The sequence below is a fragment of the Myripristis murdjan genome, chromosome 11 (genome assembly GCF_902150065.1).
Source record: "Myripristis murdjan chromosome 11, fMyrMur1.1, whole genome shotgun sequence".
Classification (NCBI taxonomy): Eukaryota; Metazoa; Chordata; class Actinopteri; order Holocentriformes; family Holocentridae; genus Myripristis; species Myripristis murdjan.
This window is the reverse complement of record NC_043990.1, coordinates 2845067-2871462: the sequence shown is the minus strand read 5'-3', so window position 1 is coordinate 2871462 and position 26396 is coordinate 2845067. Positions and strand designations below refer to the sequence as shown.

Sequence of the window (26396 nt, the reverse complement as noted above, 5' to 3'; positions counted from 1 at the left end):
TCTGTTCAGTCTGACTGAGGGAGGTTTTTGTACGACGCTTTTTCACTGTGTGAACAGCCACTGACTGTTGATATTGTGGAGACTTTGACAGTAGTAAACTGCTGCATCTTCAGCCTGGACTCCACTGATGGTGAGAGTGAAGTCACTCCCTGATCCACTGCCTGTAAAACGACCTGGAATCCCTGATGCTCGATTATTAGCCCGATAAATGAGCAGCTTAGGAATTTCTCCATCTTTCTGTTGGTACCAGGCTAAATACTGGTAGCTCCCAGCATAAACATTCTGGCTGGTTTTACATGTGATGGTGATGGAGGCTCCCAGAGCAGCCCTCACTGCTCCAGACTGAGTCAGTGTGACCTGGCCTCTGGACTCTGAGGACACACAGACAAAAACACAAAGCAGCGTCATGCTTTTCTCCGCTTCATTTCAGAGGGACGGATCTTCATAGAGGAGAGGACTTTGATTCTGTGGACTTTACCTGTCAAGCAGCAGCAGAGGAGAGTCCAGATGAGGATGGAGCTCAAAGTCATGTTTGGATGAGGAGGATTTCTGGGGCTTCTGTTGTCATGAAGGACAGCTGTCAGTCATCCAGTCTTCAACTCTCAGGACTATAAACTCTCCCAGAGCACTGGAGCATGGTGCTGCTGATGCAAAGTGGCTCTCTATGGAAATGCTCTGACCCACTCCAACAGGGACACACATTACTCTCATCAGGACGTTTCTCAATTTATTCATTCATAATTGTGTACAATACCGCAATGTGTCTTTTTCCATATTTTTACAGAAGAGCCAATATCTCAAAGTGAAAAAATATGATTTTCTACTACAGTACTAAAAAAAGTAATTTTCAGTACATTTTTAACTTCAAGTTCTTTAAATAAAGTAATTGCCTATATATGAACTGATGTGGAACAGAAATTTTAAAAATATTTGTTTCCAGTGTATAATAAAGGTTTTCTTCTCATATCATGTTTGTGTGTTGATGTGCATGAGAGGCTTCTTAAAGGGAAGTGAAACAGTGTGTGAGTGAGTGACTGCTGGAGCATAAAAACCATCTGACAGAAAGTCCTTAAAGCCTGATGCTTCAGGAGCATCAGCTTCTTCTCCAAGCAGCTGACTGCTGCTCCAAGCCTCATCCAGACGGCCCAAAATGTCTCTGCTCTATAGAGGCCTCCAACATCAGGAGTCCGTTTTGCCTTCCCATCATCTTTCTCTCAACACTGCTTCTTCTCTCCATTTCTATCAACATTATTCCCTGAGGTTGACACCACCCACATAACGCCCACACACTCAAGCCAAGTTTCTGCTGGCCTCCTTCACTTTTCTCACATCTTCCATATTCAGAGCCTCAACCATAGAGTTCCACCTGTCTGCTTCCCCCTGCATATTCCACCTGTTGTTCTCCTCACAATGTTCTGGTCTTCTCACTGAAATGGACAGAGACCAATCAAACCCACCCACCTCATGTTTATTCATCAGATGGATCCGTCTCTCAGTCCATTTGAAAGCCTGGCAAACCAGAGATGTTCACAAGTCTTTTTTTGCAAGTCCAAGTCAAGTCTCAAGTCTTTGGTCACGAGTCCAAGTCAAGTCTCAAGTCTTTGTGGGGTGAGACTTGGTCAAGTCTCAAGTCTTTGATCACAAGTCCAAGTCAAGTCTCAAGTCTTTAAAAAATAAAAGTCCCATGTCTCTTCTGGTTCGAATGAGCCTTCATTTGCTGCCGTCCGGTCTGCTAAAGAATAATGCAAAGCATTAGGCTACCCAACCATTTTTTACGTCATGTCAACGCCACTCAATATAAACAATTGTGACAAGCAAATTGTTGGTGGGTCAAATGCCCTTATTAGTTTTAGTCATATTTTGTCAACTTGTATTCTTTTTTGTTTAGTCACATTTTAACTGACGAAAAGGCTTGGCATTTTAGTCTAGTTGTAGTCGAAGAAAATCCAAAGTATTTTAGTCTAGTTTTAGTCAATAGTCTTTTTTTTAGTCTTTGACCTGCATCATGTTGGCTTTTTTTTAATTTAACAATATGTTAAATTATTATTATTATTATTTTAAAAATGTAAATTACTTATCAAACAGACGTAACAATTCAGCTACCAATGAATGAGCAGTAGTATGCCTGTGATAACACAGATTGAAAAATAAGACGAAGTGATACCTCTTCTCTGAATAGACAAGCTAAGCCAGTGTGCTGCTGTTAGCCAGTGAAAATAGCGCGGAGTGGGAACTTGTTACACAAACTATGTCAGTGCGCTGCTGTTTTTACTTTGTTCTTGCCGAGTAGTAACATGGAGTAGTGACATGAAGGGCGCAAGCCACTAATTTCGCCTTGGGCGGCAACATACGCAGAACCGCCACTGCTTCCGCCTCCTCTCCTCTCCTCCACAGTCAGGCACACACAAGCGAGTCGCCCGGTTCTCCCGACGTACAGTCCAGGCCTGTGAGGTACTGGCGCCGTGGCGCGTGAGGAGCGCACCCGACGCGTAATAGGTTGCCATGGTTACCATGACGAAGGGAGGGAATGACATTAAGCTCGTCAGACGTTTACACCAAAAAAAGAAAACAAAGATTGTTCACGAGTCCCAAAACACGAGTCCGAGTCGAGTCTGAAGTCTTTTGGGCACAAATCCAAGTCAAGTCTGAAGTCTCTGTGTGTGCGACTTAAGTGCGACTCGAGTCCGAGTTGCAAACTCGAGTCCCCATCTCTGACACACACACACACACACACACACACACACAGGGACAACCTCAGCTGTCACTCACTCAGGTGTCAGTCGCGTCTCTCTTCAGTAGCGGTCAGGTGTTTTCCCAGCTCGCTCTTCCCTCGGTCTGTAATCACTGATAGTCAGTAGAGTTTCTACTAAACTTGACTGGTAACAGACGCGCTGCTTTTGAGCAGAGTTAGGCTTAGGAGTTGGGGCTGAATGCGACTGGCGTCGCGTCTCTCACTGCCGACACAGCGCTTTTTTTTTTTTTTTCTTTACCGTCTGCTCCCTCTTACCGGCTGGTTTCTGATATAAAGTTAGTTGGAAAACTTTGCTCGTACCGGACGCGGTACAGAGTCACATTCTTAACACACACACCACTTACACACACACATTAGCTCGACACACAAAGTATATTATTATTTTGATTTTATTTTGGCAAGTCTGACACTTTCTCACTGTACTTCATAAAAAATAAATATAGTAGTAGTATAAATATTACAAATTAAGCTATCTATATATCTATATCTATATAAATATGTCTATCTCTATCTATATATATATATATATATATATATATATATACACTCTCTAGTACTTCATAATTGCCTAATGCATGTGTTGTATTCATTGATGCACTTAAGAATATTCATGTTCTGTGTTCATAAAAAGCTTGTTCTGTAAATTGTTTGTTTACTGTTCAAAAACTGCTCAAAAACTTTGATCTGAAGCTTCTGAGGCTGTTCTGTAAATATAATAAACAATAAATATAGCAACTTCTGATCAACCCATATCAATTTCAGGCTTAAAATAACCTACCGGAAAAGCCTCACCCATTTCCGGTCAAACTCAGCCGACTTCCGGGCTAAACCCCACCCACTTCCGGTTCCGGCCCCGCCCACTCCGAGTACGGATACAGATACGGATAATGTAGATGGTTAAACAGATACAGATACAGATACAGATCGTGGTGTACTCGCTCATCCCTAATTAACACTGAAACACAGTACTTTTTTGAAACAAACAATGAATCAGTCAAATTATTTACAACAGTGTGGGAAGCATATAAAGCGACATGCAGAGGGTGGTTAATTAGCTTTGCAACCACTCAGAAAAAACTGAGAGCTAAAAAATTAGACGACTACACAAAAAAATTATCTGAACTGGAAGCAGCCCACAAAGTTTATCCAAAGAATGATCAATTATATACTGACATGATGAAAGCTAAGTTAGAAATTAGGAATTTATTAAATAATAAGACAGAATTTGATTTATATCGTTTAAAATCCAAATAGTTTGAAAATGGTGATAAGGCTGGTAAATTGTTGGCTCATAGACTTCAGAAAGCTAGAATTTCTCGTCTCATCCCTTGAAAGACCAATCTCTCAAGCTGAGATTTTAGATGCCATTAACAACATGGCGGGTGGTAGGGCTCCAGGTGAAGACGGGTTTAGTATCAATTTCTACAAAACTTTTTCATCCAAATTAGTTGACAAATTACAAAGGGTTTTCAATGAGGCCAAAGGTATCGGCCATTTACCCAACTCAACACATTTCTCCATTATCACAATTCTTCCTAAACCTAGTAAAGACTCCCTGCAATGTGGAGGATATCGTCCTATCTCACTACTTAATTCAGAAAGGAAAATATATGCAAAAATTTTGCACAGAGATTGGACGGAATCCTACCCAAGCTTGTTCACATCGATCAAATTGGCTTTGTAAGATCTCGTCAAATTGCAGATAATGAGAAAATTGTTTCACATAATGCATTATGCCACTTCAACAGTAAACCCAACAATTGCGGTGTCTTTGGATGCCGAAAAGGCTTTCGACAGCATTGAATGGCCTTTTCTTTTCAAAACATTAAATAAGTTCAGTCTTTCTTTCCTTCAATTGTTGAAAACAATAAAATATAAGTTAAAAAAAAATTGTTCTGAATATTAACATAAATCAAGTTTTGACAGGAAAAGCGGGGAGGATTAACAGAAAAAGAACAGTGGTTGTGTATTGGCCCATTATTTGTGATGACTGGGATGAATGTGGGTTGCAAAGTGGCGTTAGAAGTGGTGTGATGGCGTCAGTCAGCAAGGCTGGAGAAATGGATGGAAAGGTGAGAGGCTAGAACAGAGATTCCTTTATTGTTAAGATGGAGATTATCATACCTATACGGATGAGTTTTTTTCCAGAATGAGTCAAAGTTATTGATGAATCCATAGCCACATGCTGCACAGAAATTGGACAGCCACTGATTGGCACTATAGAGGCGGCTGAACATTTCTGATCCTCGTCTAAGGGTGGGGATTAAACCAGAGAAAATGCAAATTTTTCCCAGCCTTTCGATGGTCTCAGCCAGCAGCTCGTAATCAGCGTGTAGTTTGGTTGATTGTCTGCACCTGAGATCATTCACACCGCAGTGTACGATGACTGTGTGGGCAGACGGGTGACGGTCGATGATGGCGGGGATGTGTTTGTGTATGTCCAGGATTTTTGCGCCAGAAAATGAATATGTAATGCCATTTGGGATGGGAACAGACCTAACCATGGAGTCACCTATCAGGATGTATTGTGGAGGTTGAGAACGGAAAAGGCTGCTAGCATTAGCTGTGCTAGCAGCCTGAGCAGCGGGGGGGAGATGGGGGCTGGAGGGGGCCAGAGGTGAAGCCGGTCGGTGGTGGTTGTTGGTGGCCCGTGAGCAGGTGGTGCTGGATGGAGGCTGCACCACGGTAGGCTGCGGAGAGGGGAGCCCACTCGCGGAGGATTTGCCCGGCTGGCTGTTCTTCTGTCTCGCAGTGGACCGGGCAGCCGCCCGATTGGCACCAGCATCAGGTGGAGGGGTGACAGCGCCAGCAGAGCCGCCTTTCCTCCGGCCAGCTCCAGGAGGACCCGCAGCGGCAGCGGAAGGCGGGACGGCCAATGCAGTAGCCGCCGCCGCAATAGGAGCCGTGACCGCGGCGGGAGACAGCGGAGCCCCCATCACACTCACAGCGGCTGGAGGTGGAATAACATTAGCTGTCGCCATAGCCGCTGACCCCGCAGCCACCGGCACGGCCGCAACAGCAGGGACCGTCACAGCAGAAGCACGGTCCGGAGCAGCATCATCCTCGGCCATGAGGACATCAACAGGGTGAACTGTGACATCGGGTGGTAGCATGGAGAAGCGGTTTGTGAGGTTGAGTTGGGGAGGAGAGGTGACTCGGGACTTTACCCTCTTACCTCCACACACCACCTCCGACCAGAGAGCCTTAGCGCTGGGAGTTGAACAGGAGGAGGGCCGGGAGCGGGACAAAGATGGATCCCAGAGGATGGTATCTGCAGTGGGTGAGTTCATGATGGAAATGATTTTGGATTGCGTCGCTGCAGTGTCCATGAAATCAGACAGGAGAGAGTCTTTTTTCCGGAGTTCATCTGACAGCCGTTTAATGTCCTCTCGGAGGTTAGTGATGCTCCTATTTGCGATTCGGCAGTCCTCACAGGGCATAACGGTGTTAAAACTAGCACACACTAACAACCACAAGTGAGCCGGAGCCTAAATGCTTGCTCACACACACATAACGTCCCACGCAAGCAGGCGAGTAGCTGTGTAGCACCCGGACCTCCAGGGGTAAACCCGTATTATAATTTATGAGAAGCCGGTCACAGACTCTGGAGATCCAGCCACAGCCGGCAACCGTTTCCCCGCAAAATCGACCACACGAGACAAGTCTCCACTTACCTCGGTGAGGTCAACCGGCAGGAAGAACAGCTAGCTAGCTAGCGCGTCAGCACAACTCCCAAAACCGGCGGCACAGAAAGAAGGTGGAAAACTTCCTCCGAGCCGCCAGCAAGGAGAGTATAGCGACTCAGGGCGAGGAGGGATCAGATCCGAAGAGCACCTTTAAGATCTGATCGGCAGTTTTAATCCAGAACAGTAAACAGTAAACCAGGGCTCCCCACACAGGTAGGCAACAGGTAGCAAACCCCCACACAGGTAGGCGACAGGTAGCAAACACAGACCACACACGAGCAGCGAGAAAGTGATGACTGTCTCTGCAGTGAAACTTCTGCTGTCTCTGCAGCTGTTGAGTTAGATCAGTTCCTCTCCAGCTGAGGGAGGTTTTTGTACGACGTTGTTTCACTGTGTGAACGGGAAGCTTTGACCCTGCTGACAGTAGTAAACTCCTGAATCTTCAGCCTGGACTCCACTGATGGTCAGAGTGAAGTCAGTCCCATACCCACTTCCACTAAAACGACTAGAAACTCCAGACTGAAGGGTTGTAGCAGAATATATCAGGAGTTTAGGAGCTTCTCCAGGTTTCTGAAGGTACCAGGCGAGGTTGCTATAAACACTTGTACTGGCTTTACATCTGATAGTGACAGTCTGTCCTGGACTAACAGACTGAGATCCAGGAGACTGAGTCAGAGTGATTTCTGCTGATGAATCTGGAAAATATCCAAAAGAGCAGAAGGGTTATTGAGACAAATACAGCTTGGAGAAAGATGATGAATATGAAAACAGAAGAGGAGGATTTCTTTAACATGGAGAACAGATGGAAGAAGGTGAATGCTGCTGGTCTCAGTGTTTCTCCATCACAGCAGAAGATGATTGTGGTAAAGCTGGTTGCATCCTGAAGCCAAGTTTTCAGAAGAGAGTCTCACCCTGAACAAGGAGCCCCAGGGTGCCCAGCAGGAGAATCTGTGACATCATCATTGTGCTGCCGGCGTGTCAGTGGCTCTGAAAGGCCTGGACAGCCACTGATCAACACTGGCCTCTTAACGGGTGGAGAGCAGAGAGGCAGGACACATATGCAAACACACACACACACACACACACACACACAAACCCCAAACCCAAATCTGTGTGAGGCCTGACATCTGCTGGTGGACATCAGGACACTGAATCGGTGACATGCTATTGGCTGGTTCCAGGTGATGTCATCTGCTGCAGAGCACAACAGGTGATGACATTACCTGGCTGGAACCACAGATCAGCCAATTACAGTTGGCCAGTTGAGCTCACATCTTCTCAGAAGTAGACATGAGGCCTTAAAGGACCATCCCAGTCACTCTGAATGTTCAGTGTCAAATCTACAAAATGTTCCTGCTGATCTTTTCCCAAAGCAAGCAGTGATATTTAAGAACTCACATATCATTTATCCTCCCTTTGATCACAGCCATTGGTTTCCATTCATTCCACTATGACATGAAAATGGACTTTCAGAGACTTCAAGCTGTCATTCAGCAGTGGTTTGGGGGTTGGCATCAGGGCAGCTCACTTTGCTCCATGTTGTTGTGCTTTGAATGTTTCTGATTGGGCTTCTTCACTGGAACTGTCCTCTTCATTTGGGGGAACTTTCAGCTTGTTGAGGTGGGAGGTGGCTGTTTGAAGCTCAGAGGGAAAACTGACACTGACACTATGAACAAGATGATATGTTCTCATCAACCCTGTGTGTGTGTGTGTGTGTGTGTGTGTGTGTGTGTGTGTGTGTGTGTCCTCAGTGAACTGTATCAGTCCCTGCAGTAGCTTCCAGCTGCAGCAGTCACTTCAGTTTCTGTTCAGTCTGACTGAGGGAGGTTTTTGTACGACGCTTTTTCACTGTGTGAACACATCACCACTGTGGTAACTCTGACAGTAGTAAACTGCTGCATCTTCAGCCTGGACTCCACTGATGGTCAGAGTGAAGTCACTCCCTGATCCACTGCCTGTAAAACGACCTGGAATCCCTGATGCTCTATTATTAGTCAAGTAAATGAGCATTTTAGGAGCTTCTCCGTCTCTCTGTTGGTACCAATATATACTCTCTCCAGTAACAACATCACCATCATCATTTACTGCAAACACACTATCAACATCCTGGCTGGTTTTACATGTGATGGTGACGGAGGCTCCCAGAGCAGCGCTCACTGCTCCAGGCTGAGTCACTGTGACCTGGCCTCTGGACTCTGAGGACACACAGACAAAAACACAAAGCAGCGTCATGCTTTTCTCCGCTTCATTTCAGAGGGACGGATCTTCATAGAGGAGAGGACTTTGATTCTCTGGACTTTACCTGTCAAGCAGCAGCAGAGGAGAGTCCAGATGAGGATGGAGCTCAAAGTCATGTTTGGATGAGGAGGATTTCTGGGGCTTCTGTTGTCATGAAGGACAGCTGTCAGTCATCCAGTCTTCAACTCTCAGGACTATAAACTCTCCCAGAGCACTGGAGCATGGTGCTGCTGATGCAAAGTGGCTCTCTATGGAAATGCTCTGACCCACTCCAACAGGGACACACATTATTCTCCATTGACTCTTTACTGACATTTTAATGAAGACAGTTTATGTTTACATTTGGCTTGACATGTTTACTCCAAGAATGTCCTCTGTTTTGTTTTATTGTGGCACAGTTTGATAGATTTTTAACTTTATTGTATCAGTTAAATTTCACAAAGTAAACTGAATGTCGGTCAGGTCATTGTTTTTACAGTGAGAGAGCCGTGTCATCGAGACAACCATGAGGTTTTCAATGACTCAGTTGCTCTCTGGACTTTTAGTGGGGAAACAAAACTGATTGTTGGAAAAAAGTTTCTGCATACATGTTTAATATCATATGATTGATTAAATCCTGTTTCCTGCTTTCACCATGATTTCTGACTCACAGCTGCTTCATTGCACTTTACTTTACACATTGTGGACAAACTGAGAAAAGTCAACCACTTACATGTCAGAAAAGAGTGAAAAGAGCATTACTTCCTTTGCTGTGTTATACTATACTGATTGGTACATTTCACTTTTTAACCTGAAATTCTGAGCTCAATGAAAACTAACTTGAGCAGAATGTGGATAAAGATGAGGGAAAGAAAAAAAATGAATCTTAAAGTCCCCAAACCCCAAACCCAAATGTGTGTGAGGCCTGACATCTGCTGGTGGACATCAGGACACTGAATCGGTGACATGGTATTGGCTGGTTCCAGGTGATGTCATCTGCTGCAGAGCACAACAGGTGGTGACATCACCTGGCTGGAACCACAGATCAGCCAATTACAGTTGGCCAGTTTAGCTCACAACTTCTCATAAGTAGACATGAGGCCTTAAAGGACCATCCCAGTGACTCTGAATGTTCAGTGTCAAATCTACAAAATGTTCCTGCTGATGTTTTCCCAAAGCAAGCAGTGGTATTTAAGAACTCACATATCATTTATCCTCCCTTTTATTACAGCCATTGACCCACTCCAACAGGGACACACATTACTCTCATCAGGCTGTTTCTAAATGTGTACATTAATTTAACATGATATATGATGACTCCTTTTTTCCAGACTTCTGCAGAACAACCATGATATCAATTTATTTTTACTTTTACTTTTCTTTCAACAAAAGTAATTTAAAATGTGTTAAAAATCAGATTTCCCTCTATTTTAGCCCCACTTTTGAATATAAAATATATTTATTCACTGATATGGAAAAGAAAGTTTAATATTTGTTCTATTTATTTCCAGTGTGATGCGAAGTATTTCAGCTCCTATCATGTTTGTGTGCTGATGTGCGTGAGAGGCTTCTTAAAGGGAAGTGAAACAGTGTGTGAGTGAGTGACTGCTGGAACAGAAAAACCATCTGACAGAAACTCCTTAAAGCCTGATCCTTCAGGAGCATCAGCTTCTTCTCCAAGCAGCTGACTGCTGCTCCAAGCCTCATCCAGACGGCCCAAAATGTCTCTGCTCTATAGAGGCCTCCAACATCAGGAGTCCGTTTTGCCTTCCCATCATCTTTCTCTCAACACTGCTTCTTCTCTCCATTTCTATCAACAGCATTCCCTGAGGTTGACACCACCCACATAACGCCCACACACTCAAGCCAAGTTTCTGCTGGCCTCCTTCACTTTTCTCACATCTTCCATATTCAGAGCCTCAACCATAGAGTTCCACCTGTCTGCTTCCCCCTGCATATTCCACCTGTTGTTCTCCTCACAATGTTCTGGTCTTCTCACTGAAATGGACAGAAACCAATCAAACCCACCCACCTCATGTTTATTCATCAGATGGATCCGTCTCTCAGTCCATCTGAAAGCCTGGCAAACTGCCTCTCCCTTTAAAGATCTGAGATTCCTGCTCTTTATTTATTTACATTATCCTCGTCATGAGTCACTTGTCTTCAGCAGTTTTTCTCTGTTGCTGCTCAGATGTGAAAGACCTTTGTTATTCACAGTCACCTCTATCTTCTCAGCAAGGTTTTGGGGGTCCGCTGTTCCCTGGAGGATCATTCAAATAGTTGTGTGTGTTTGCATATGTGTCCTGCCTCTCTGCTCTCCACCCGTTAAGAGGCCAGTGTTGATCAGTGGCTGTCCAGGCCTTTCAGAGCCACTGACACGCCGGCAGCACAATGATGATGTCACAGATTCTCCTGCTGGGCACCCTGGGGCTCCTTGTTCAGGGTGAGACTCTCTTCTGAAAACTTGGCTTCAAGATGCAACCAGCTTTACCACAATCGTCTTCTGCTGTGATGGAGAAACACTGAGACCAGCAGCATTCACCTTCTTCCATCTGTTCTCCATGTTAAAGAAATCCTCCTCTTCTGTTTTCATATTCCTCATCTTTCTCCAAGCTGTATTTGTCTCAATAACCCTTCTGCTCTTTTGGATATTTTCCAGATTCATCAGGAGAAATCACTGTGACTCAGTCTCCTGGATCTCAGTCTGTTAGTCCAGGACAGACTGTCTCGATCAGATGTAAAGCCAGTACAAGTGTTGGGAGCTACCTCAACTGGTACCTTCAGAAACCTGGAGAAGCTCCTAAACTCCTGATTCGATATGCCACAACCCGTCAGTCTGGAGTTTCTAATCGTTTTAGTGGAAGTCAATCTGGGACTGACTTCACTCTGACCATCAGTGGAGTCCAGGCTGAAGATTCAGGAGTTTACTACTGTCAGCAGAGTAGCAGCACACCGTTCACACAGTGAAACAATGTCGTACAAAAACCTCCCTCAGCTGGAGAGGAACTGATCTGACTCAACAGCTGCAGAGACACTAAAACACTAGAGACTTCATGCTTGTACTTATGCAACTATATTTTTCAGAGAGATTTTGAGGAAGTATTCAAAGTGGTCAAAGGAACTTTTAAACTTGTTCTTGTTATTTTTCAGAAATATTGCCTTTCGTTCAATCACAAAAAATTCAATATGCACTGACCACAGACAATTTATTGCATCGTGTTGTAAGATCATTTACAGAATCTATGTTATAGGTCCTGAAACAAGTTGTGTCATCTTCCACCAAAAAACGACTCCACAGGTTGGAGTCGTTCTGCTCATTTAAATAATAATTAGGATTGTTGAATGTTAGGAGCCGCCTCTGTCCTGTCTCTGTCTGTATGTGTTTTCCCCTCCCCTTGTGTTTCTGTTGTCAGTCTTTCCCTCTGGGCCTGGTGCGCTCATTGGATTCTTCCCACTCACCTGTTCCCTCACACGCACCTGGATCTCATTCTGTTAATTATCTCCACCGCTCTGCAGCCTATTTAACCCCGGTTCAGCTCTCCCTTCTTTGCCAGTTCGTCCTGTATCGTGCGTGGTAACGTCCCGGCTCCTACTTTTGATTTTTGCTCTGCTCTGTTGTAACCTATTTTTGACTCTTGGCTCTTTTGCTCTGCCTCTAGACCCTGCCTGCCCCTCCATGCCCTGCCTGCCGCGTCCAGCCTTTCCGAGGAGACCTCGTCATCTTTTTGTTGTTGTGTTGTGCCTCATTCAATTCTATAAAAGGACTTTGTTTTTTCAACCGAATACCACATTGTGGGTTCAGTTCCTCCAAAGCTCAGGCTTAACAGTTGAATAGATCATCACTACACGGAACCCTCAACATGGCAACCAGTGTTCAATCCCCATGTGAAGCGAGTCCTGTATTCTTTTGCGGGTGTTTCATTACTTTCTGCGTGTTATTGTCACCATCAGGGTGGGAATTATACCACGGCCACAACAGCCATAGCCGTCGTTGCCCCTCACTCTGGCCATAGTGCCCTGAAAATAACTGTACCCCTCACGGCCAATTTGGCCGGTGTGCCCCAGGCAGTCAATCTCTCAAAGTTATCATGGATGCAAGAAAATCCGACATTTAGAATGTGAAAAAATTAGCATGACAGCACGGCTAGCTGTGCTCAAATGAAAAATACCGCACCACTGAAAATATCACTCCACCCACATCTTACTGCCCGAGTCTGTGTGGTTTCCATGGCAACAAGAAACGTTTCACTGAAACCCGCATCAAAAGCCGCTGTCAGCTTTGTTCGCCTGCATAATGGACCATTTGTTGTCAATTTTGATTTCTTTGGCGACCTAAGTTTGGATGAATGGCTGAACGAGGAAGACAAGACAGAAGAGAAGAAGGAGAGATATACGAGAGTGACGAGTGAAGAGCTGGATCAGCTGGAGAGGTCAGGAAATGAAGCCGCTACGGCCCGGTCAACATCTTGGGCCGTCAGATGTCTACAAGACTACCTGACAAACACTGGGCAAACAGCTGATTTCTCAGCTGTAAGGAAAGAAGAGCTAAACAAGATCCTCTGTGAATTTTATCGAGCTTTAATTTCTATAATAAAGAGAATGAAATGCTTCAGTGGATTCATCACCACGGACAGTGCCTGCTGAGGCAGATTCAGCACCACAGACAGTACCTGCTGAGGCAGATTCAGCACCACGGACAGTACCTGTACGATTTTCCAAGGAGATGTGCGGGCTAGGGCGGCACGGTGGTGCAGTGGTTAGCACTGTCGCCTCACAGTGAGAAGGTCCTGGGTTCGATTCCCACCCAAGGTCCTTTGTGTGTGGAGTTTGCATGTTCTCCCCGTGTCTGCGTGGGTTTCCTCCGGGCACTCCGGTTTCCTCCCACCGTCCAAAGACATGCAGGTCAGGTGAATTGGAGAAGCTAAATTGCCCCTAGGTGTGACTGTGTGTGTGAATGTCAGTGTTTGTCTGTCTGCCCTGTGATGGACTGGCGACCTGTCCAGGGTGTTTCACTGCCTTCGCCCTATGTGCGCTGGGATAGGCTCCAGCACCCCCCCGCGACCCTAGTGAGGATAAGCGGTTTAGAAGATGTTGGGCCGCATGCCTCCGTGACGCAGACAAAGGCAGGCCTGCACACAAAGGCAAAGCCTAAATTGAGGCCTCCATGTAAACTCCAAAGCCTGAGAAGGAACAAAAGGACATTCACTCCAAACAATGGGAGTCCACTACAGACTCCACTTCCCATCAGGCCATTCTGTATTCACACCCAGGTGTGAAATTCCCCAAATTCAAACTCCCTGCTTGCATTGGACAAGACCCCACTTGAAACCACAGGGGGTCCCATGATGTCACCTGGGCTATATAAGCCTGGGAACGACCTGCAGGCAGTGCTTCCAGCTGCAGCTCCTGCATCTATCGGAAGTACTTCATACGGACACCCGTCGGCTTGGCCACAGGACCTCCACCTCACCGGACGAGCAGAGATTTTCCTTGAGCTCCAAAGAGGATCCACGAGAGGACCACTGCGCAACCCAGTGCTCTCATTTTCCTGCAGAAGTGAAGGGACCACAGACGCCCCGCTCCTTCAACCAAGTCGACTCCGCTGTTCCCTCCACTACTTCATCGAGGACCAGCCCCGTCTACCCGCCGGGAGAGCGAGCAGACGCCCGTCAGCATCTGTGCTCTAAGGACCTGAGCCAGATCCCAGGACGGACTTCAACACACACCGCACTCGCTCCGGAGAGCGAGCCAAGTAAGAGGCTTAAGTCTGGGCAGAGTTAGCGAAAGTAGAGTGTTGATAAACTTGTTTTGTATTGTTGCTGCTGTTTTGCTTGCACATTTGTTAGCATAGTTTGCCACTGTGGGTGAGACCAGTGGGCTGCATTTATCCCCTAAAGGCCAGAGACACTGCAGATCGAGCATAGCTTGTTTGCTGTTTCTCTGAGTGATAAAGGCAACTACTGCGTCTCTTCCCCCTACTACTAGAGTCTTCTACTTTTCTGTCCCCTATCTCTTCCCTTTTACTAACCCTGCACGTAACAGACAATTTGGTGACTAGCCTCAAGTTGAACACTCGCTCAGGAGAGTGTTGAGCCGGCGGCCACCATTAACCATTGTTCTGTTCAAACCTGGTGGTCACTCCCTCTGACCACCCCCCCTTTGGTGGCAACGTCCGCCATCTTCCTTTCCCTTTTTCTCACACCTTCCCCCACTACACACACACACACACACACACACCCACACACACACACACACACACATCCACACACACACACACATATACACGCCCACACATACGCACACTCACAATTGCTTGGTGTACATAGTTGTTTCATAGAATAACCGATATTAGATGTTTGTTCCCATAATCATTATTGATTTTGATTGATATTGTGAAGGTGAATAAACTCTGTTATACTGCAACGAGAAGTTGTTTGCCATTTTCTTGCACAGGTACTGTTTTAAGGGCTGGTTGAGAGGGTCAGTGTTCGAATTTAACCTTCAGCGTTCACTTTAGGAACCTGATATCTCTCAGATATCATATTCCTAAAGGAACACCCTTTTTGTTGAGACTGCTCTTTATTTGGTTAATTGGTCCCTGATTCCAGGGTGGTGCCCCGTTATTGTTAAACGATTTTTTTTTGATAACATTTCATTATCTGAGTAATCAATAATTATCTTAATAATCATCGATTACTCCCCATTTAACCAAACTCGCTCCTAAGGCCCAACAACTGGTGCCCCGTGTGAGGCCCTCAAATTACCAGCCTTACTGCAATACCTGTGCAACAATCCAAACGTACAATTGTCATTGTTCATTCTCCAGGGAGTTCCATTCCAAGAGATTGATCAATTTTCCTGCAACTCACCAAGCATATCTGTAGTTGTGGTTTGTGAAGTGCCTTCAGTGTGTATTAGTGGTTAAAAGCTTGTGTTCCACTCAGAGCTTTGTTGGTAGACTCCTAACTCCTCACATAGGTGTTAAACACAGAGGTGCCGAAGCACCTCATTAACATCTGAATAGGCTAGTAGTAGGAAGAGCAACTAACCTAACAATACAGCTTGTAAGCCACAGGTTAGAACCCTTCACCTGTGCATTTGCTTCAGCACCTTGCAACTTCTATAACAACAAGTTAATTGAGCCACTGTGCACTGTGTGCTTACTGCGTCAGTAAATGGATGACCAGGCACCCCACGTGGCTGGAGCTGAGGCTCCCCAGGGGCCTAGCGACTCAGACCTGCAGGATGTAGTCGCTGCCCTTCTCCGCCTCTCCATGGAAGAGAGGGATAATTTAGACAGCTATGATGCTGACACCTGTAACCGTGAGTTACAGAAACTTGTTGACTATGCCAACAACCCGGCTGGAAAGCCCGAACGCACCATCCCAAATCTAGTGGGCCAAATGTTCCTGCTGTTCAGCCGCAAGACTGAACTCCTGGTAGCAGAATACCAGGCAGAAGTCACCCAGCTGCGGTCAGAGAAATTGAGCGTGCGTGCACCAAGCCAGACCACTCAACCGAGGGCAGAGGATTGGTACCAGGAACCCCTACCTCCTCAGGTAAGTACAACTGCCACTCGGGAGGTGCACAGCGCATGTTCCGACCTTGAAGAAGGACCCCTCTTCAGTACGGCCATTCCGAGACCACGTGTAGAAGAACCAACTGACCGGGATGACACCGCCCAGCTGCAGCGTGAACTGGAACTCTCTCAAATACGAGAGGACGTCTTGCGTCAAAAGCTCTATGACGCTCGGTCAAGGGAGCGGGACACCTTCACTCACCCAGAAGGGCAGGCGAGGAGTCGGAGGACATCCAGTGATGCAGCCTCGGACCTGGTTCCCTTAGACCCCTATCGAGCACTCCCGTCAACCCCCTTAAGAGGGGCGGGTGCTCTATCCTCCGGGGGCTTACCCTTGTCCACTCCTGCTCACAGCACCAGGCGCTTCGAGCTGAGTGAGTCCCCGCCGCGAAGAGAGAGGCGCTTCGAGCAGAGGCGCTTCGAGCAGAGGGAATCTCCGCCGCGAAGAGAGAGGCGCTTTGAGCACAAGGAATCCCCGCCGCGAAGGGAGAGGCGCTTCGAACAGAGGGAATCCCCGCCGCGAAGAGAGAGACGCTTCGAACAGAGGGAATCCCCGCCGCGAAGAGAGAGACGCTTCGAGCAGAGGGAATCCCCGCCGCGAAGAGAGAGACGCTTCGAACAGAGGGAATCCCCGCCGCGAAGAGAGAGACGCTTCGAGCAGAGGGAATCCCCGCCGCGAAGAGAGAGACGCTTCGAGCAGAGGGAGTCCCCGCCGCGAAGAGAGAGACGCTTCGAGCAGAGTGAGTCCCCGCCGCGAAGAGAGAGGCGCTTCGAGCAGAGTGAGTCCCCGCCGCAAAGAGAGAGGTGCTACCCTCACGCCCCGAGCGGCAGAAACAGCTTTGGATTACCCCTGGCTGACGAGCGGCACGCGTCACGAAGTGTGCGCCCACGCCATGCCAGAACTCCCTCCCCACCACTTGGGAGGAGAAGTCGTCACCATGGCGACCTGAGGGAATATGGAACGTCGGATGAATCCGACTCCCCACATTCGCATCATCAGAGAGGCTTGCGCACTCGACAGCTAGAGTCCCTTGCCAAAGACATAGAGCGTTTCGACCCGAGCAGTCGAGATACCAGCATTGATGACTACCTCCGGGAAGTGAGGCGCTGCCTTGCTGACCTACCCGATGCCTCGTCACGGGAACGTCTCAAGCTAATATGGAAAACCACGGCCAGGAGTGTCCATGTGTTCATGGAAACCCTGCCTACTGATGTCCGAGACTCTTATCCAGACCTTTGTAAGGCCTTGCGTGAAGAGTACTCACTGTATACAGATGAGACCTCTGCCACTTTAGGCGCTCTTGCCATCATGCAGGGAAAAAACGAGTCCCCGAGAGAGTATTATAGACGCCTGAGAAGTGCGTACTTTCAAGGACGGAATGCACCGGGTCTGGAAGAAGACGGACCTTTCAGGTCTCTCTTCCTCCACAACCTCCATGAAAGCGTGCGTTACGACGTCACCATGCGATGCCGAGAGCAGAACTGGACCACACAGGAAGTCAAAAGGTATGCTCAGCTGGCATGGGAGACACGGGTACGCCCTGCTAGGAAGCAAGAGGGCGACGCCAGAGTCCTGGGGATCCAGACCTCAGAAAATCCCACCTTGACGCTTGAGGGCAACGAGATGCCTCGCACCAAAGGGAACGGTAAGACAGAGTTCCAGGGGCAGCGGCCACGCCACCGGCAAGGTGGACAACAGAACCAGGGGGGTAGTAATCAGACGCAGCCCCCCACTCAAGGTAAGCTGAGACAACAGAACCCCTCCCAGACCAAAGGAAGGGTTCGTTTTGAGCGTGGCCCCAAACAGTGGGGCCAAGAAGGGAAAAGGAAAGAAATCTCAACCACCGACAAGGAAGTTTGAAACAGGAGATGGAAAGCCTACTTCGGACGTGCCTGACAGACACAATAAGGCAGCTCGACTTGCCCCGTAATCAGCAGGGGCCCCCAGACTCACCAAAGAAGCCAGGCCACGACACCTCGTCGGCATGACTGAGCCAGGATGGCTCCACCCCTTCCGCCAAAGTCTACTTCGTTGGTTGGGGTGAGGGGCCGAGGTGTGCCAGAGCACTTCCTGAAACCGCCACCCTGGACAGTCCGCGCCCTCCGTTCCTGACCTTCTTGGGTGATCTTGTCCGCAAGGACAATGCCCGACGCATATACACTGCAGTAGTGGTAGGGGGGTGTGTCAACGCCCTCGCACTGCTTGATTCCGGCTCTGAAATCAGCTTGATGTGTTCTAAAACCTTTGCAGAAGTGGCCAGAGCCATGCGCTCCCTTGGTAAGCCGCTGCAGATTGAGGCTTGTGATGTGAGCATCACTAGCTACACTCAAGATAGGTCACCCATTACAAAGCGTGCTTGGGTGGACCTCACCTTCCAAGAAATGACTCTTGTGCACCCCATCTACATCTGTATCATCGATACAGAACCACTGCTCATCGGTCAAGACCTCCTGGACCGGCTAGCCCCACTTATTGACTGCAGCCGGGGGCACATTTGGGCTCAGGTGGACACACCAAGGCCACTTGGCCCACAAGGCAACCCATCAGTCTCTGACGGCCGAGTCGCCGTCATTCGAGAGACCCGAGAACCCTTGCCAAGGCTCATGCCCCTTCCTGAACCGGGCCCTGTCTCTCTTTTACCACCCGCAAGCCCACCGTCACTGCAGGCCGGTAGTCAAAATTCCTTCCAGGACCATGAGTCTTTCCTTTGTTTGCTGAAAAACACAAATCCATCCTTGTACAGCCCCTCTGTGGTGGGGGAAGTGCGCATCAATAGCCTTCCAATCCCGGACGTGCTCCTAGCACTCTGGTCCGAGAAGTCCGCCATCAGCCAGGACCTGTACGACCAACTTTGTCAGCATGAATCTCCACCACCTTTTGCACAGCGAAGCCACCGCCTCCTGTCGGCAGAGTCGCCGCAAACCCTTCTCAAGGCGATTGGGGTGTGCGCCCTCTCTATACAGATTGGGAGGAAACGGGTTTCTCACTTCGTGAGCGTGGCCCCTCAACTCCGCACTCTCTTCCTTGTAGGAGCGGACCTCCTTGTCAGGCTTGGTGCCCAACTGGACACAGTTAACCAAGTTTTGTGGTCTCAGGCCAATGCTGAAACCTACTCCCTGACCACCGAGCCAGAACACTTGATGTCGGGCCAAACCATTCCTCAGGCATGCCAAGTTGCCAGTGAAGTTGATCTGACCATTCCTGCACGAACAGCAGGTGTCCCCATCCGACTCATAGTCTGTAGGGGGCAAAGGCTGCCTAGCTCACAGGCATTCTTCCAACCCTTACCCCACTTCTGGGAACTCAACCTTACCGTCTGCGGCTCACCCCTGCTTGAGCTGAACAACCGGTCCACCTACTTGTTGGTCCAAAACCTGACGCATGCCCCAGTCCAGGTGGCAGCGCGGCGACCACTAGGGATGTTGATCGACAGCTCCTTTCATGACTTCGAGCTGACAGTGCCCGTCATAGGAGAAGTGCCTCCTTCCCTAACCAGGCACGACAATTTGGACAATGTTCTTTTCACTTACCCGACCAAAATGATCACCATCGTTCGCCATGAAGCGCTACAGAGTGAGGCAATCTGCAGTGCCACTCTCAGTAGCGCGGGCGACATGGTCGTGTATGCCCTCACGGCTCAGTCAGGGAGTGCAGCCTCAAAGGGGGACGAAACCCGCCCCCCACCAGAGGAACCTTACCCCGGTTTCGAATCTGAGATTGAACAGCAGCTGGCGAAAGCAGATGCCCTAACGACAGAGGATCAACGAGACGCGCTTCGGAGGTTGTTTCACGACTTCCAGCCAATGTTCTCGAAAGATTCTCATGACTGTGGGGTCACTGACCTCCACACAGTCCGCATCCCCACTGATCCAAACGCGCCGCCAACATTTGTACGTCAATACAAAATTCCGTTGGCCGCTTACGAGTCGATCCAGGAGATCCTTGATACGTTACTGCAGAAGCAGATCATCAGGGAATGCAACTCAACCTACAACTCGCCAATCTGGCCAGTGTTGAAACCAACTGGGAAATGGCGTCTCACAATTGACTACCGCCCTTTGAACAAACAAGTTCCCCTCTCCCGCTGGCCCATGATCCATTTGGATCAGGAACTGGCAAAGGTCAAGGGAGCCCACTTCTTCTCAACTGTCGACGTGGCCAACGGCTTCTGGACCATGCGCGTCGACCCAGCCGACCAGTACAAGCTGGCCTTCTCCTTTGGCAACCGCCAGTATACCTGGAACCGTTGCCCATTCGGATACTCAAACTCCCCAGCTGAGTTTAACATCTTTCTCCATAAAGCCATGAGTGATGCTGCGGCCCGTGGAAACCTCATCTACGTGGACGACATCCTCATGAGGAGCAGAACCTTTGAAGAGCACCTGACAGAGATCCGACACGTGCTCAACCAGCTCTCCACGGCAGGGGCCAAGTTGGCGCTTGCCAAAGGCCAATGGTGCCGCACGAAGGTTGAGTATGTGGGTCTGACAGTGGGTGCCAATGGCATCGAGCCCCAAGCAGGGAGAGTTCGAGCTATCCAAGACATCAAAACCCCGACAACCGTGTCAGAGGTCCGGAGCTTTCTTGGTATCTGCAACTACTCCCGACAGTTCATTGAGGACTATGCGGAGATAGCCAGACCCCTCAACGAACTCCTTCGCAAAGACCGACCATTCGAATGGGGAGAGCCCCAAGAACAGTCGTTCTGTCACTTGAAAGCAAAACTCTGCTCGGCACCCTGTCTGGCGTACCCAGACAAGGACAAAGAGTTCCACCTAGAGGCAAGCTTCTCCCCCCACTGCCTCAGCGCCGCCTTGGCACAAAAATATGACATGGACAGGCGAATGGTCGCCTATGCGAGCCGACCTCTGAGCAGCGTTGAGCTGAAATTCTCGGACTGCGAAAAGGCTCTTCTTGCCACTGTATGGGCTGTGGAACACTTCCGCAGCTACATTGGTGGCCAAAAGGTGATCATTGAAACCTGCCATCAACCGGTCACTTTCCTGAACAGCCAACGGCTGAGAGAGGGACGCGTATCCAACAGCCGCGTTGCCTCCTGGATGATGGCATTGCAAGGTTACGACATTGAGGTCAAGTATGCCCAGAACCACAAGATGGGTCTGGTTCAAGGCCTGGCAGAATGCCAACACTGCGACTGCGAGGGGCAGCCAAGCTCCCAGCCTCTACTTCTCACCACGCCGTCACTCCCTTCCAACCATCTCCATTACGAGGAGAATGCCTGCCTAGACCTCCCAAAGGTCTATGTCGACGGCTGCTCGTTTCACCACGAGAGCCAGACCCGAGCAGGAGTTGGCATCGTTTGGGTCAACCACGCCATTGACGAGCCAAACAACTACCAACTGGGGAACAAAACGAGCCAGTATGCAGAGATCGCTGCAATACTTATCACGCTCCAACAAGCTGCCAGATTGGCTATTGCACAGCTGGTAATCTGCTCCGACTCGAACTATGCCCGCCATAGCTTCATTTCCCACTTTCCCATCTGGAAGGCAAATGGCATGAGAAATGCTAGGAATAAGGAAGTCAAACACTCAGAACTCTTCCTGGCCTGTGACCACCTGGTGTTGGGACACGGAATGACCGTGTACTGGAAAAAGGTCAAGGGCCACTCCCAAACCTCCGGTCCTGACAAAGATGGCAACGACGAAGCCGACCGCTTAGCCAAGTTAGGTGCCGAACAGGGCACGCCCTGGGAGTTTCAAGAAGGTTGGCTTCCAACTGCCCAAACCTACACAGTGAACGCCATTACCCGCCGGCAGGCAAGGGAAAGGCAAGAGAACCCACAAGCGTGCACGCAACCTGTGCACCTGGGCCGGAGACCCGAAGATGCAGACCTGGTCACCATGCAGGAGCGGGATCCAGCTATTCAAGCCATCCGGCAACACATAGCGAACCCTCCAACTCCAGGGGCATCATCTCCTCCACCAGATGAATCAAGAGAGCTACAGGCTCTCCGCCGTGACCAACCCAACCTCAGACTGGAGAAAGGTTTGTTGGTCTATGTTCCCGATGGCCAGGGGCCGACCCGCTGGGTCGTCCCAACCGACCATAGGGGGGTAATGTTGGCCCACGCCCACGACTCCCCTGTGGGGGGCCACCGGAGTTACAAGGCCACACTAAAAACTCTCCAACAGGTTGCTCACTGGCCAGGCATGGCACGGGACACCCAAGCCTATGTCAAGGGATGCCTGGTCTGTTGCCAGTTCCAGCCATCCCGACCTCTGGGTAGAGCTCCTTTGCAAAGCAAAGGAATCACGTTCCCGTGGTCCCACATCCAAGTCGATTGGATCGGGCCAGTCCCCAAATCCTCCAGAGGTAACAAATACCTTCTGACAGTGACCTGTGCGTTCACAAAATGGGTCGAGTGCCTCCCAGCACCCAACGACACAGCCGTAACAACTGCAGCCCTGCTGCTGAACCATGTGTTCAGCCGCTGGGGGTTGCCCCTCTCCGTTGACTCGGATCGAGGCACCCACTTCACCTCAAGCGTCATGACCACCATGTACGAAATCTTGGGAGTGAAAGTCAGCTTCCACATTCCCCATCACCCCCAGTCATCTGGCCAAGTTGAACGCACCAATCGCACCATCATCAACATGCTCAAAAAGTATGTTAGCAGCAATGGGAAAGACTGGGACGTCAAACTCCCTCTGGTGTTGATGGCCATCAGGTCCACACCGAACCGCTCCACTGGGGTCACACCCTTTGAAATGATGACTGGGAGGGAGATGACACTCCCACTGCACCTCCTCTATCGCCCAGAGGACGTCAGCGTCACCACTGCCTATACTGCACACCAGTATGTGGCAGACCTACGTGACCATCTCAGGGTCACATTTGCATGGGCCCAGCAAAATCTGGAAGCCAGTGTCAAAGGAGCTAAAGCCTACTATGACAGGAAAGCGTCTCACCGTGAGTACCAAGTAGGCGACAAGGTCCTGTATTTCAGGTTCGCCAGGCCTGTAGGAACTTCCAAAAAGTTCCTACCAAGCTGGGCAGGCCCCTTCGAGATAGTAGGCAAACTCTCCCCAGTAGCCTACCGAATCCGAACATCCAAGCCACGCCAGACCCCAGCATACAAATGGGTCCATGCAAACCAAATCAAAGCCTTCAAGCCGTTCTCACTCCAAAAAAATGGAGGGCAGCCTCCACCCTCAGAGGATGAAGCTGCCTCCACTCCCGAACGGGAGGAGGACGCATGAAATAACACCAATAGGAATAGTTGCATGCCTCCCCTCACACTACCAGCATGCAACAACCCCTAACACTACCCCCAATTTCACCATAAAGTAATCAACTCTGGTCTGTCTTTTAGGATGAAACTCCCTTGGATCCTCGGCACCCTCCTCAGTCTACAAGCCATCCTATCACTCGAGATAGTCGAACTTGGTCCGCCTACCGGTACTATCCTACAAAAGGTTCCTGGTCTCCTCATCACTCGGTGTAGCCTCTACACCCAAAGGATCTACGTACGCCTAGATCCCTGGGATGTGTACCGCAAACACATTAGGCTACCCCCACAACTGACCGAGGGTAGACTCAGTGGAACCCAAACATATGACACTGTCGAACATGCTAAGCAGACCACTGCCTACACCCTCCAACAGCTGCACAAGTTCCTCGTCACTGAGGAAGATCTCAGTATTAAACAACGACCAAAGCGATTCCTTGGCGGCTTGCTCGCCGCAGCATCAGCCATTGGATCCCTGTTCTCTGTCGGCCTCTCAGCAGCCAACTCTGTCAGTGTCAGCGCTCTGCAGAGACACATGGGCGAACTGGATGAAGAAATGCCAGAAATCCAACAGAGGCTCGCCCTCCAGCAAGAACAATTACAGGCTCTAGGGAAAACTCTCCAGGGTACCATAGTAACTGTAAATATGCACTCGTCTCTCATCAATAACACTTTGCACGCCTTAAAGACATTGTCAGAAGTAGTTAAGGATGACATAACCTACGTAAGAGTAGTCAGAGACCTAATGCAGGACCTCATCAGAGAAGTCAGCTCCACGGTCAACAGCCTGAGCAGCGGAAGGATCCCAGCCTACCTGGTTTCCTTAGACCTTGTCGAACAAATCCTCAGATCCGCTACTACCACTACCGTGCACTCCTCACAGACACATCTGGCATATAGTCTTGGCAGCGCAGTTCCAATCCATGTAAACCCTCAAAACCTAGAAATAGGATTTATCCTCAACCTACCCATCATAGAGAGACAACACATATATCGGCTAAAATCCGTAGCAAATGTTGGGTTTTGGAAAGGCAACACCCATGTACACCTCAAAACACCACCAACACTCGCATACCATGACGATGACCCCTCACTCTACCTTATTCCCAACCTCGACATGTGTACCCGAACGAAGGAAATTCATTGGGTTTGCCCAGGCAACCCCTTCGTTAGAGATGTGAACAACTACCTTTGTGGTTTGAGAACCGAGTCCCCTGAGCAGAAGTGCCAAGGTAGCATGTCCATAAAAGACGAGGGTACAGAGACCAAGGTAGAGCGAGCTGGAGATCGATGGCTCGTGAGCACACCTGCCACTGAAGCCCTGATATCTTACGACCGTCATGATACAGCCACCAAACTAACCCTTCCTAACCAAACAGTGTTCCTAACGGTCCCTCAGGGAGCCACCATACACATAGACGACCTAATCCTCCATTATCTCAGTCCTGACAAACATGACGCAGAAATTGAGATCATGGACGCATTCAGAGGTCACAACCTTACCATCGACGACCCCCTTCAACAGCAGCTCCTGGCTGAAGGGACGAAACTGGTAAAGTTCAGTATCAAACCAACTGGGCTTACCACCACAATCCCTAGTCACCCGAACAGGTCGTCACCTTATCAAGAACACTTCCCCATCAGTTTAATAGCCATTGGGCTCCTCCTTGGTGGTTGGATCGCCACGGCGATCGTCGCACACATCATGTACCAATACATCCGACAGCTGCAGGCCAGACTGGACTCCGTCCTCGTGGTACAGCCACGTTTCACCTACCAGTCTGCGCCCATACCACCAGCTAACCCCAATGTCCTCCAGGGGTAAGCCTGGCACCTACTAACAATCTGTCCCTCTAACTCTTCTCTCTCCCTTTTCCTCTTCTCCAATTGATTTTCTTGTTTCTTAGGAAATGATTGTGTGCCTATTATAGAACTCAGAAGTAGTTGCCAGCTGCCCAGACCATGCCTCTGCCTCTGCCCAGACAACAAAGCCTCTATGAACTCAATGAACAACTTGAACTGTTTAACTCTTGCTCCTCAAGGAAAATGGACTGCTGGACCCTTTTGTTCCTCAGGAAACATGGACTGTTCTGCCCTTGTGTTCCCCAGAGACATGGACTGTGTAACCCTCAGGTTACTGTCAATGGACAGATCTACTCGGCCCTTGAGTTGCTCTGAAGACTGTGGTCTGCACCCCACCTTCAAACCAAAGGGGGGAATGTTGGGCCGCATGCCTCCGTGACGCAGACAAAGGCAGGCCTGCACACAAAGGCAAAGCCTAAATTGAGGCCTCCATGTAAACTCCAAAGCCTGAGAAGGAACAAAAGGACATTCACTCCAAACAATGGGAGTCCACTACAGACTCCACTTCCCATCAGGCCATTCTGTATTCACACCCAGGTGTGAAATTCCCCAAATTCAAACTCCCTGCTTGCATTGGACAAGACCCCACTTGAAACCACAGGGGGTCCCATGATGTCACCTGGGCTATATAAGCCTGGGAACGACCTGCAGGCAGTGCTTCCAGCTGCAGCTCCTGCATCTATCGGAAGTACTTCATACGGACACCCGTCGGCTTGGCCACAGGACCTCCACCTCACCGGACGAGCAGAGATTTTCCTTGAGCTCCAAAGAGGATCCACGAGAGGACCACTGCGCAACCCAGTGCTCTCATTTTCCTGCAGAAGTGAAGGGACCACAGACGCCCCGCTCCTTCAACCAAGTCGACTCCGCTGTTCCCTCCACTACTTCATCGAGGACCAGCCCCGTCTACCCGCCGGGAGAGCGAGCAGACGCCCGTCAGCATCTGTGCTCTAAGGACCTGAGCCAGATCCCAGGACGGACTTCAACACACACCGCACTCGCTCCGGAGAGCGAGCCAAGTAAGAGGCTTAAGTCTGGGCAGAGTT

At 49.2% G+C, this 26396-nt stretch overlaps 3 gene segments (V, D, J or C); 1 reads left to right on the top strand and 2 right to left on the bottom strand.

Annotated features, from left to right (window-relative positions):
- Nucleotides 1-42: 42 nt before the first annotated feature.
- On the bottom strand, nucleotides 43-530 carry LOC115367933 (Ig kappa chain V region 3381-like). The segment is given in 2 exon segments: nucleotides 43-371; nucleotides 479-530. Coding segments are annotated over 2 exon segments (381 nt in total).
- A 6295-nt stretch (nucleotides 531-6825) lies between these two features.
- Nucleotides 6826-7401, bottom strand: LOC115368070 (immunoglobulin kappa variable 1D-12-like). The segment is given in 2 exon segments: nucleotides 6826-7133; nucleotides 7350-7401. Coding segments are annotated over 2 exon segments (360 nt in total).
- Nucleotides 7402-11046: 3645 nt separating this feature from the next.
- On the top strand, nucleotides 11047-11622 carry LOC115368118 (immunoglobulin kappa variable 6D-21-like). The segment is given in 2 exon segments: nucleotides 11047-11098; nucleotides 11315-11622. Coding segments are annotated over 2 exon segments (360 nt in total).
- Nucleotides 11623-26396: the final 14774 nt, after the last annotated feature.